Source organism: Archocentrus centrarchus, chromosome 9 (assembly GCF_007364275.1).
Source record: "Archocentrus centrarchus isolate MPI-CPG fArcCen1 chromosome 9, fArcCen1, whole genome shotgun sequence".
NCBI classification, from domain to species: Eukaryota; Metazoa; Chordata; class Actinopteri; order Cichliformes; family Cichlidae; genus Archocentrus; species Archocentrus centrarchus.
Window position 1 is genome coordinate 14,495,493 of NC_044354.1, and position 12,761 is coordinate 14,508,253.

General features: G+C 40.2%; 4 protein-coding genes across 4 annotated transcripts; 1 reads left to right on the plus strand and 3 right to left on the minus strand.

Annotated features, from left to right (window-relative positions):
* Positions 1–450: 450 nt before the first annotated feature.
* pxmp2 (peroxisomal membrane protein 2) lies at positions 451–3,669 on the plus strand. Its single transcript, XM_030737890.1, has 5 exons — positions 451–640; positions 962–1,084; positions 1,341–1,503; positions 3,089–3,208; positions 3,312–3,669. The coding sequence occupies exons 1-5, from the start codon at positions 531–533 to the stop codon at positions 3,378–3,380; spliced, it is 585 nt and encodes a 194-aa protein (XP_030593750.1). The 5' UTR covers positions 451–530; the 3' UTR covers positions 3,381–3,669.
* A 147-nt stretch (positions 3,670–3,816) lies between these two features.
* On the minus strand, positions 3,817–4,731 carry LOC115785944 (polyubiquitin-like). Its single transcript, XM_030737891.1, has 2 exons — positions 4,599–4,731; positions 3,817–4,505 (listed from the first exon to the last, which is right to left on the minus strand). The coding sequence occupies exon 2, from the start codon at positions 4,491–4,493 to the stop codon at positions 4,026–4,028; it is 468 nt and encodes a 155-aa protein (XP_030593751.1). The 5' UTR covers positions 4,494–4,505; positions 4,599–4,731; the 3' UTR covers positions 3,817–4,025.
* A 2,095-nt stretch (positions 4,732–6,826) lies between these two features.
* LOC115785623 (polyubiquitin-like) lies at positions 6,827–7,484 on the minus strand. Its single transcript, XM_030737386.1, has 2 exons — positions 7,406–7,484; positions 6,827–7,306 (listed from the first exon to the last, which is right to left on the minus strand). Exon 2 carries the CDS (start codon positions 7,292–7,294, stop codon positions 6,827–6,829), a length of 468 nt encoding a protein of 155 aa, XP_030593246.1. The 5' UTR covers positions 7,295–7,306; positions 7,406–7,484.
* A 1,930-nt stretch (positions 7,485–9,414) lies between these two features.
* On the minus strand, positions 9,415–10,388 carry LOC115785622 (polyubiquitin-like). The gene is made up of 2 exons (XM_030737385.1): positions 10,232–10,388; positions 9,415–10,133 (listed from the first exon to the last, which is right to left on the minus strand). Exon 2 carries the CDS (start codon positions 10,119–10,121, stop codon positions 9,651–9,653), a length of 471 nt encoding a protein of 156 aa, XP_030593245.1. The 5' UTR covers positions 10,122–10,133; positions 10,232–10,388; the 3' UTR covers positions 9,415–9,650.
* Between the last annotated feature and the right edge of the window lie 2,373 nt (positions 10,389–12,761).

A 12,761-nucleotide genomic window follows, 5' to 3' on the forward strand; every position in this document is an offset into this window, starting at 1 on the left:
ACTGAATTATAACGTGGAAATTGCACTTTTTTTTTTCAGAAAAAATGTGCAATTTCCACGTTATAATTTCTTGAAATTACGTTGAGAAAAATTTTTTCTCAATGTAATTTCGAGCCTAAAAGAAAAGAGAAAGTATAGCTTTTTAAAAGTTTATCGTATAATTTTTTTTATATCATACCATATATCATACATATATGCATGAGTTTTGCTCACTTAAAATGCACTAGATACTTTCACTACAGTGAAAGTATCAAGCGCAGTAATATAAGTGGATAACTAAAGAGGTTGCGCATTGCAGATTAATTAAAATCCTTTGTAACAATAATAATAATAAGGAACAATGTGTCTCAAAATTTCGCCTGTATATCAGTTGCGTGGCTCGTTATTTTTCTGCTGTTCAGGTTTTTCCAGCCTGTGCTCTCGGACGTCGACGTGAATGCATGGCGCCACCAGTGACGCAATGACGTCAACAGGAAGAGTGTCGGGGTCTCTCTTGTAGTGCAGATGTTCGCACAGGTAGAAAAGTGACGATGCCTGTGCAAAGTCGATCCGTGCGGGACTCCTCTGTACATTTCAGGTTACTCCAGCAGTATCTGGTTCTCCTGAAGAAATACCCAATCCTGACTAAATCTGTTACCAGGTCAGTACACGTCATGTTTCTTCAGTTTGGCGGTCTTAAAACTTTGAAGCTTCTATCTACTGATAGTCAAACCACTGCAGTTAAGTTTGTTAACAAGTTTGCATCACTCTAATAAAGGCGTTTTCGTCAGTCCGTATGTGGTTTATTTCTTGAATATCTTTAGACCATTTAAAACTTTGTTTGCAGTGACTGCACATGTTCCGGGTTTAGCCAATCAGCATCTGCCCTGAAAACCTCCCCCCATCAAGCGTACTGTAAAATGGACTGTTGATACTTATTGACAGGGTTTTGTGTGTGTGTGTGTGTCCTTTTTCTTTTCAGTGGCATCCTCTCAGCTTTAGGAAACCTTCTGTCTCAGTTTGTGGAGGCAAGAAAAAAAGCCCAGAAGGGAGCCCCTGTCAGTAATATCGATGCAGCTGGAGCTACACGCTATGCCATTTATGGGTGAGCTCCAACTGAGAGCACTGACTTGGTTTTAAGGCTGCAAGACAGTGATTGCAATGTGTTCGTTAGACTAGGATAAAACCCTGCAGCATAATTACTGCCTGTGAGAGCACAGTACTGACACAAAGAACATATTGTTTCCAGTTATAATGCTACAGTGGACCTCTTTTTTTTTTTTTTAACATGTGCTGCCGGAAATCATCATTGTATTTAGATATTTTTTTTGTAGTCATTTGCTCTTGTTGTCTGTTTTTAGGTTGTTTATTACAGGACCCGTGAGCCATTTATTTTACCAGCTGATGGAAGTGTGGATTCCCACCAAAGACCCCTTTTGTATAGTCAAACGTCTGCTGCTGGACCGGCTTATCTTTGCCCCAGGCTTTCTGCTCCTTTTCTACTTTGTAATGAACATCCTGGAGGTGGGTCATCTCAGATGCTTTCAAGTTAGCTCAATAATGAATTCCATAATGAATTGCTACGGAAACAGTTTCAAGCAAAAAATAAAGCAACATCAAAATTGCAGCAGCAGAGGCCCTGGCCTCATTCATTTTTCTTTTAATTTATCAAAAACCAACAGCTCACACACTGCAGGGTCCATTTTTGCTTATTCATTGCACTGAAATTGTGGTTTAGCCTGTTTGTTGTGGTATACGATTCGTAAGCAAAAGACTGGAAACAAATTACATGTCACGTTTCTATTACTTAAGCACACTATTGCCAGTATCTTAACTAGCTTCAATATCATACATATGTCTAAAAAATTTTACTGTAAATATTGTATACACTCACTGGCCATTTTATTAGTTACACCTTGCCACTGTTGGGTTTTTTGGGCTGGATCCCCTCTTCCCTTCAGAGCTGTCTTAATTCTTCGTGGCATAGATTTAACAAGGAGCTGGAAACATTCCTCAGAGGTTTTGGTCCATACTGACATGACAGCATCACACAGTTGCTGCAGATTTGTCAGCTGCACACCCATGATGTGCATCTTGTGTTCATCACCTCTTGAAGGGGCTCTATTGGATTGATATCTGGTGACTGTGGAGGCCATCTGAGTACAGTAAACTCATTATGATGGAGCATGATTTGAGCTTTGTGACATGGTGTGTTGTCCTGCTGGAAGCAGCCATCAGAAGCTGGGTACACTGTGGTCATAAAGGGATCAACATGGTCAGCAATAATAATCAGGATTTAAACGATGCTCAGTTGGTACTAAGGGGCCAAAAGTGTGCTAAGAAAATATTTCCAACACCATTACACCAGCACCAGGAGCCTGAATTGTTGATACAAGGCAGGATGGCTACATGCATGTTTTTTTGTGCCAAATTCTGACCCTAACATCTGAATGTCAAGGTATGTCTTCTGCATACCTTGGTTATGAAGAGTGGTTATTTGAGTTCTCCTCTGACCTCTGACATCACCCAGAGAACTCCTGCTTATTTTCTCTCTTTTGGACCATTCTCTGTAAACCCTAGAGATGGTTGTGTGGGAAAATCCCAGTAGATCAGCAGTTTCTGAAATATTCAGACCATCCATCCAACCATACCACATTTAAAATCACTTAAATCACCTTTCTTCCCCATTATGGTGCTCAATTTGAACTTCAGCATGTCTTCTTGACCATGTCTACATGTGTAAATGCATTGAGCTGCTGCCACGTGAAAATAAATGACCAGTGAGTCTCTCTCTTTCTCTGTGTTTCATTCTATTTTTCCTTTAATGGTTAACTTTCGTCCATTAGAGCCTTTCTCTCTGATCAGTGCCCATAACTTTAAAACTCCAGGCTCCAAATTTGTAAAGTTAGTTTTCATATATTTTTTGTAATTAACATGATGAACAGTACTCCTCATGACTGATTTTGATGTGTGTGTTAAATTGGCAAAGTACCTGATTTCATCTGGATATTTACCATAGTATTTGGTGCCTTCATGTGTACAATTAAATATATAAACATGTTAGATATAAGTATATAAGATGAATGTAACCACTTTAAACTGTCCTCAGGCTAAAGGATGGAATGATTTTGAAAAGAAGATGAGAAGAAGTTATTGGACTGCTTTGAAGATGAATTGGAAAGTTTGGACCCCTTTCCAGTTCATAAATATCAACTTTGTGCCTGTTCAGGTACACACTTCGCTTTATTTCATCAGACAATGAGTTACTCACTGTCACTGCATTTAATTTGTTTCTTCTCTCCTCCTGTTTCTGCGTATGTTTTTGCTTTCAGTTCCGGGTGCTTTTTGCCAACATGATCGCCTTATTTTGGTATGCCTACCTGGCATCTGTGAGGAAATGATGCCATCAAGATGTCTCCAGAGAAGACACGTCTTCAGGAAACAGCCCTGGCATGTTTGTAAATGCCAGAAAACTGAGATAATATAACAGACTCTTAAGTTTGCTACTTTAAATCTGTGCCTAATCTGGTCAGCCATTTTCAAATACAGAAGCTCTTGTGATTAATGCAATGGACTGAAGCCTTTACATCATGCTGCTGTAACACTTTAAACGCTTGACTGGAAATTTATGTTTTCTAACAGTGTAACATCTAATTCAAATAATCTAATTAAAGGAATTTCTTTATATGACTGAGAATCTCTTTTGAACAGTAATATTGTGGTTTTAAAACTATATCCTTCTTTTTTGTTATGTATAAATCACACACATACACACCCCAGTTGGCACAGGAAATGTGACAAGACATAAACTTTTGCTAGAAACTTTATTCTTTGTAATTAGTGCACATTTAACATGTCAGGAAAAATCATGTTTGAATTGCATATCTGTTGTGCCAAAAGAAAACACATATTTACAAATTGGTTAATAAACACAGGCTGTATAGTCTGTGGGAATGTATCTTTTAAAATAAAAGAAAGAACAAGATCTCATTAATATTAAATAACGTCCATGGGTTTTCTGGTAGATGAACCGTGTTAAAGTGTCCTCAGCCTCCTCTCAGACGTAAATACAGGAAGATGGTGCTCTGGTTTCTAACGTTGTAGTCCACCAGTTTGTTGCCATCCTGCATCTCCTTACTTTCGTGAATGAGCCTCTGCTGGCTCGCAGGCACCCTCTCTCTGCTCTCGACTCTTCTCTTGAAGTTGCTCACAGTCTCGTCGGGCTGGATGTCGTAGGTGCTCATCTGTCCCTTTTCATTTTTGAGGAACACCTGGATGGGAACAGGCTCGGTGACCAGCAGAGACACCTGGGAGCCCTGCTGTAGGCCGTAGTGGCTGATGGGTTTGGAGTCGTCGTTGAGTGGGGTCCTGTGACCATTGCTAAAAGCTAATTTCTGCCTCTGAGGGTCGACTCCCAGCATGCTCTGGATTTTTCTTTTCAGAGAGCCAACTGTGTCCTGTGGGTTCACCCTCACGGTGTGAGACCCACTCAGCATAGTGATGGTTATTTCCATGTTGAATGTAGTCTGGAAGATAATTCAAAATATTTCTTAAAAATAAACCCACTCAGGAAAAAAGAGCTTTTCAGTTATTTATCACAGGCTCGCTCAGCTTCCTACCTTGCAATGACTTTTTCAGGCAAAACAGTGTTCTTCAGAAAGTTGAAGTCAAGTCTTCAGACGTCGAAAGGTAAACGATGATGTTTGAACAACAGCTGAGCGGAAAGCCTCGGCTCAGCACTTTATATACACTCTGCCTCAGCTGATCAACGCCCTCCCACTTGCTTAATATTCGTTTTCCATCTCTGTCATAACAACTTTCGGTTTCTAGTCTCCAGTCATGACTCTGCTGTAAGGCTGTGCTGCTTGAGGTGTTTTGATCGACACACCCTGTGATGCGTTTATGACCTCATCAGCTAACAGGTATAAGCAGGTAGGGGAATCCCAGCTGAGAAACACCTGCTGGTATGAATCATGAGCAAAAAGCTGGTCTATTTTTAGATACCTGCACTTTTGATTCACATAGAAACAAAAAAGAAAGGAAAATAATCGATTGTCATTGATAAGTATTTTTCTGAATAGATAAAGAAACTTAGAAATCAAGAGTGATGGAAAGAATACTTTATTTACAGTAAAGTTGCAGTAAAAGCCATCATCAAATGTATTTAAACCATCAAAGTACATATCATGCATTAAAATGTTCCATGTGACTGATTATATACACTCATTTGACACTTTATTAGGTACACCTTTCCCCTTCAGATCCATTAAATCTTCACGGCACAGATTGACATGATAGCAGCACAGCTCCTGCAGGTTTGTCCGCTGCACATCCACGATGTGACTCTCCCGTTCCACCACATCCCAAAGGTGCTCTGCTGGATTGAGATCTGGTGGTTGTGGATGCCATTACAGTACAGTGAACTCACTGTGCTGTTCAAGAAACCCGTTTGAGAAGATTTGAGCTTTGGGACATGGTGCTTTATCCTGTTGGAAGCAGCCATCAGAAAATAAAGAGTCCAAAGTGTGACAAGAAAATATTCCCCACATCAATACACCACCAGCAGCATGAACCACTGAACCATGCTTTCATGTTGTTTATGCCAAATTCTGAGCCTACCAACCCAATGGGGCAGCAGAAATCAAGACTCATGAGACCACACAGTGTTTTTCCAGTATTTTGTTGTGCAATTTTGGTTTCTTGTTTTCAGCTGACAGGAGTGGCACCCAGTGTGGTCTTTTGCTGCTGTAGCCCATCTGCTTCGAGCTTTAACATGCATTCAGAGAAGCTCTTCTGCATACCTTGGTTGGTCACTTAAATCACATTTCTTCCCCATTCTGATGCTCAGTTTGAACTTGAGTCGGTAGTCTTTGCCATGTTTGCATGCTAAATGTACTGTTCTGCTGCCATGTGATTGGATGTTTACCTTAGTGAGTAGTTGAAAAGGCATACCTAATGAAATGGCCGCTGAGTGTATATATCATAAGTAACATTTTACATGAGCAGGGATATCAAACATGTGGCCCAAGGTCAGAACTACCCACCAGATTGCCCAGTTTGCAAAGCCATCCAAAGGATCAAAGTGTTTTCATACAGATTATAATGTTGTAGCGTTATTGGTCTGATCAATAAAGCTCTTGAGAGGAAATTGGGCTCTATGTGGCCCATGAGCTAATCCACCATATGTTTGACACCCCTGATCTAGAGTAAAAATCATGAGATGTTTAATCAGAGAGGAAAGAAAGAAGGAACAATGCCAGTTACAGTTACTTAAATAAGATAGTTTGATTCATTTGGTGTTTCTTATTTTTTTTCTGGATAAATTATGTCTCCAGAGAAGACAGATCTTCAGAAAACAGCTTTGGCATGCTTGCAAATGCTACAACACTGAGATAATACAACAGATTGTTAAATTTACTTCCATAAATCTGTGCCTAATCTGGTCAGTCATTTTCAGATACAGAAGCTCTTGTGATCGACTCAGTGGACTGAAGTCTTTATAATATCCTACTGTAATACTTTAAATACTCAATTATATTTACAGGGTAGAGTCTCTTATAAATATTAGAATGACAGCCCCCCCCTGAGCTGACACAGGCGAGACATAAACTTTTGTTAGAAACTTTATTGTTTGTAATCAGTGCAGTAAACATGTATTTGTCAGGGCAGAATCATAATATTCTGATTAGGGTGAATTACATATCTGTTGTGCCAAAAGAACAAAAACAAACAAATAAACCCACCACAGGTTTGCAAACTGGTTAATGACCTGTTATTTATGGTTTTTTTTTAATAAAATTCATAACTAATAAGATTATTTAACACGCTATTTAACTTAAATGAGCCTTCAGCCTCCTCTCAGACGTTCACTCATGTAGATGGTGCTCTGGTTTCCAACGCTGTAGTCCGCCAGTTTGTTGCCATCCCGCATCTCCTTACTTTCGTGAATGAGCCTCTGCTGGCTCGCAGGCAAACCCTCTCTGCTCTCGACTCTTCTCTTGAAGATGCTCACAGTCTCGTCGGGCTGGATGTCGTAGGTGCTCGTCTGTCCCTTTACATTTTTGAGGATCACCTGGATGGGAGCAGGCTCGATAACCAGCAGAGACACCTGGGAGCCCTGCTGTAGGCCGTAGTGGCTGATGGGTTTGGAGTCGTCGCTGAGTGGGGTCCTGTGACCATTGCTAAAAATTAGCCTCTGCCTCTGAGGGTCGACTTCCAGCATGCTCTGGATTTTTCTTTTCAGAGAGCCAACTGTGTCCTGTGGGTTCACCCTCACGGTGTGAGACCCACTCAGCATAGTGATGGTTATTTCCATGTTGAATGTAGTCTGGAAGATAATTCAAAACAGTTCTTAAAAATAAACCCACTCAGGTGAAAACAAAAATGGCTTTTCAGTTATTTATCACAGGCTCGGTCTGCTTCCTACCTTGCAATGACTTTTTCAGGCAAAACAAACTGTCCGGAAACTTCAGGTGTTCAGATGTCGAAAGTTAAACAATGATGATCAAACAACAGCTGAGCAGAAAGCCTTAGCTCATCACTTCATACACTCCGCCTCAGCTGATCAATGCCCTCCCACTCGCTTAAGATTCTTTTTCCATCTCTGCCATAACAATTTTCGGTTTCTATTCTCCAGTCATGACTCTGCTGTAATGCTGTGCTGCCTGAGGTGTTTTGATCAGAGACTTTCCTCCTTAAAAAAATAACAGACTTAATAGGTCATTTGCATAAAGGTCATTCCATATAAACTCAACCAGTGGGTCCGCAGGTGACCATCTCAGATTTGAGTGAAAATTATTATGAAAGTACCTCTATGTGTATATTGAACACATGCAAAATTATAGGCCTCAGCTCCAAAGGGTTTCTGAGATATGGCCTCCAAACTTTGGGTGCCGTGCCCTATATTTGACCTCGTGAATCATGATTTTCAATTTTCTAATATTTCAACAGGCAATATCTCCCACACGAATAATATGCTTAGCCTGAAAATTGATGTCCTGGGTAATTTTGGCCCATACTTTCAGAATGGGGCATCATAAATGTTGTATCTTCTCTCTTTCTCAAGTTATTAGCCCCTTAAAAACCAATATTTTTACAGGCGAAAATACAAAATTCATATTTCAAAGTCCTCCCATGATGCCAGGATCTCTCTCAGAGACCACTTAATGCCATATTCCTATTATTTCAGGACAGGTGTGTGTGTTTGGGGAAGATTAGGTCTGTAGAAAGCATAAAATTAGAATTAAGGGACTATTTTTGCCTGTCCAGTTGGGCACCTGGGCAACTGCCCAAGGTAATGCCACTTGGTTGACATAAATTTACATATCTTAACTGCATTTCCTCAAATGTTCTACTTGTTTTCTCATCTCCTTCTTTGTTTTATAATCATTTGAAATATAGGCAATTTTTACCAAACGCGCCCCCTATTATCTCTCTTTTCCAGCATAATTTAAAGATTCTCACCCATACATCATTTCCAGACATTGCTATAGAAACAGGACTGCATCGCTCACATTTTATAAATGCTGAATCATCTTCTAGCTAGGCATTGTGTGATGGCATCAGCTGTTATTGGTATTGCAGTAGAGCTATTGCATCATACAGAAATGAAATAGGCCTACTGTGATTGCATCAGCTGTTATTGGTATTGAATCATCATTCACTGGTAGAAACAAAAGGTTCTCATTTAGCAAAATTGATGCAGATTCAACATGGCCTCCAACAGGCATGACAGGTGCAAAATAGGGCTCTCCTTAGATGAAGATTGTGATTAAAAAACAAACAAAAAAACATACTGTATGTATTGCAATAAAGCAGTTGCAAGTAGGAGACAGACAACTACTGAATTGGCGGTGTGGCTTCTCCTTGGATGAAGATGATGAAGTATGTTTTCATCACGAAACCAAGATTTCTTTTATTTATTTATTTTTTGTCAGAAACACCGTTTTCTAAGAGGATAATTCAACCTTATATGAAATGTGATGCAATTCTGTTTCTTTAGCAATGTCTTTAGCAACGAGTATCCGTTCATTTTAAAGATTTCTTCATCATTAGCGTAATCTATGATACCTACCAGTATGTCCAATGATACACAGCACAGGAAACTCTTAATACTTAACACTTTAAATACTCGACTGTCTTTGCAGTAACCAAAAAGCAGAAGAAAGTATATTATTTTACAGTGTAACATCGAATTAAAAGCATTGATTTATAAGATTGTGTGTCTCTTATAAACGTTAGCATGGTGGTTTTAAAACCAATGATGAAATGATGCTTTTCCGTTTACCTTTTATAGTTATGATCTGTACCCCCCCCCCCCCCCCCCCCCCCCCCCACACACACCCTGAGCTGACACAGGAAATGAGACGAGGCAAACTTTCGTTAGAAACTTTATTCTCAGTAATCAGTGCACATTTAATACGTATTTGGCAGAAAAACTTATAAGATGTTGGTTTGTCTGAATTACATATCTGTTGTGCCAAGAGAAAACAAACTTTAACATAGGTTTGCAAAATTGTTAATGAACACACGCTGCACAGTCCATTGGAATGTTTTTGTTTTCCAAATAAAAAAGTACTAATAAATAAAAAATATATATCTAAAAATGGTCCAGATGATTAATAGTAAATAACGTCCATGGGTTTTCTGGTAGATGAACTGTAAAAGTGTCCTCAGCCTCCTCTCAGACGTAAAGTCATGTCGATGGTGCTCTGGTTTCTAACGTTGTAGTCCACCAGTTTGTTGCCATCCTGCATCTCTTTACCTTCGTGAATGAGCCTCTGCTGGCTCGCAGGCACCCTCTCTCTGCTCTCGACTCTTCTCTTGAAGTTGCTCACAGTCTCGTCGGGCTGGATGTCGTAGGTGCTCGTCTGTCCCTTTTCATTTTTGAGGAACACCTGGATGGGAACAGGCTCGGTGACCAGCAGAGACACCTGGGAGCCCTGCTGTAGGCCGTAGTGGCTGATGGGTTTGGAGTCGTCGTTGAGTGGGGTTTTGTGACCATTGCTAAAAACTAGCCTCTGCCTCTGAGGGTCGACTTTCAGCATGCTCTGGATTTTTCTTTTCAGAGAGCCAACTGTGTCCTGTGGGTTCACCCTCACGGTGTGAGAAGACCCACTCAGCATAGTGATGAATATTTCCATGTTGAATGTAGTCTGGAAGATAATTTAAAAATATTTATTAAAAATAAACCCACTCTAGTAAAATCAAAGGGATTTTCAGTTATTTATCACAGGATCGGTCAGCATCCTACCTTGCAATGACTTTTTTTCAGGCAAAACAAACTTCCCCGGAAAGTTTAAGCCAAGTCTTCCGACGTCGAAAGGTAAACAATGATGTTTGAACAACAGCTGAGCGGAAAGCCTCGGCTCAGCACTTTATATACACTCTGCCTCAGCTGATCAACGCCCTCCCACTTGCTTAATATTCGTTTTCCATCTCTGTCATAACAACTTTCGGTTTCTATTCTCCAGTCATGACTCTGCTGTAAGGCTGTGCTGCTTGAGGTGTTTTGATCGACACACCCTGTGATGCGTTTATGACCTCATCAGCTAACAGGTAATATCAAGCAGGTAGGGGAATCCCAGCTGAGAAACACCTGCTGGTATAAATCATGAGCAAAAAGCTGGTCTATTTTTAGATACCTGCACTTTTGATTCACATAGAAACAAAACAGAAAGGAAAATAATCGATTGGCATTGATAAGTATTTTTCTGAATAGATAAAGAAACTTAGAAATCAAGAGTGATGGAAAGAATACTTTATTTACAGTAAAGTTGCAGTAAAAGCCATCATCAAATGAATTTAAACCATCAAAGTACATATCATGCATTAAAATGTTCCATGTGACTGATTATATACACTCATTTGACACTTTATTAGGTACACATTTCCCCTTCAGATCCATTAAATCTTCACGGCACAGATTGACATGATAGCAGCACAGCTCCTGCAGGTTTGTCCGCTGCACATCCACGATGTGACTCTCCCGTTCCACCACATCCCAAAGGTGCTCTGCTGGATTGAGATCTGGTGGTTGTGGATGCCATTACAGTACAGTGAACTCACTGTGCTGTTCAAGAAACCCGTTTGAGAAGATTTGAGCTTCGGGACATGGTGCTTTATCCTGTTGGAAGCAGCCATCAGAAAATAAAGAGTCCAAAGTGTGACAAGAAAATATTCCCCACATCAATACACCACCAGCAGCATGAACCACTGAACCCTGCTTTCATGTTGTTTATGCCAAATTCTGAGCCTACCAACCCAATGGGGCAGCAGAAATCAAGACTCATGAGACCACACAGTGTTTTTCCAGTATTTTGTTGTGCAATTTTGGTTTCTTGTTTTCAGCTGACAGGAGTGGCACCCAGTGTGGTCTTTTGCTGCTGTAGCCCATCTGCTTCGAGCTTTAACATGCATTCAGAGAAGCTCTTCTGCATACCTTGGTTGGTCACTTAAATCACATTTCTTCCCCATTCTGATGCTCAGTTTGAACTTGAGTCGTTAGTCTTTGCCATGTTTGCATGCACTCAGGTAAAAACAAAAATGGCTTTTCAGTTATTTATCACAGGCTCGGTCTGCTTCCTACCTTGCAATGACTTTTTCGGGCCAAACAAACTGTCCGGAAACTTCAGGTGTTCAGACATCGAAAGGTAAACAGTGATGATCAAACAACAGCTGACCAGAAAGCCTTAGCTCATCACTTCATACACTCCGCCTCAGCTGATCAATGCCCTCCCACTCGCTTAAGATTCTTTTCCCATCTCTGCCATAACAATTTTCGGTTTCTATTCTCCAGTCATGACTCTGCTGTAATGCTGTGCTGCCTGAGGTGTTTTGATCAGAGACTTTCCTCCTTAAAAAAATAACAGACTTAATAGGTCATTTGCATAAAGGTCATTCCATATAAACTCAACCAGTGGGTCCGCAGGTGACCATCTCAGATTTGAGTGAAAATTATTATGAAAGTACCTCTATGTGTATATTGAACACCTGCAAAATTATAGGCCTCAGCTCCAAAGGGTTTCTGAGATATGGCCTCCAAACTTTGGGTGCCGTGCCCTATATTTGACCTCGTGAATCATGATTTTCAATTTTCTAATATTTCAACAGGCAATATCTCCCACACGAATAATATGCTTAGCCTGACAGTTGGTGTCCTGGGTAATTTTGGCCCATACTTTCAGAATGGGGCATCATAAATGTTGTATCTTCTCTCTTTCTCAAGTTATTAGCCCCTTAAAAACCAATATTTTTACAGGCGAAAATACAAAATTCATATTTCAAAGTCCTCCCATGATGCCAGGATCTCTCTCAGAGACCACTTAATGCCATATTCCTATTATTTCAGGACAGGTGTGTGTGTTTGGGGAAGATTAGGTCTGTAGAAAGCATAAAATTGGAATTAAGGGACTATTTTTGCCTGTCCAGTTGGGCACCTGGGCAACTGCCCAAGGTAATGCCACTTGGTTGACATACATTTAAATATCTTAACTGCATTTCCTCAAATGTTCTACTTGTTTTCTCATCTCCTTCTTTGTTTTATAATCATTTGAAATATAGGCAATTTTTACCAAACGCGCCCCCTATTATCTCTCTTTTCCAGCATAATTTAAAGATTCTCACCCATACATCATTTCCAGACATTGCTATAGAAACAGGACTGCATCGCTCACATTTTATAAATGCTGAATCATCTTCTAGCTAGGCATTGTGTGATGGCATCAGCTGTTATTGGTATTGCAGTAGAGCTATTGCATCATACAGAAATGAAATAGGCCTAC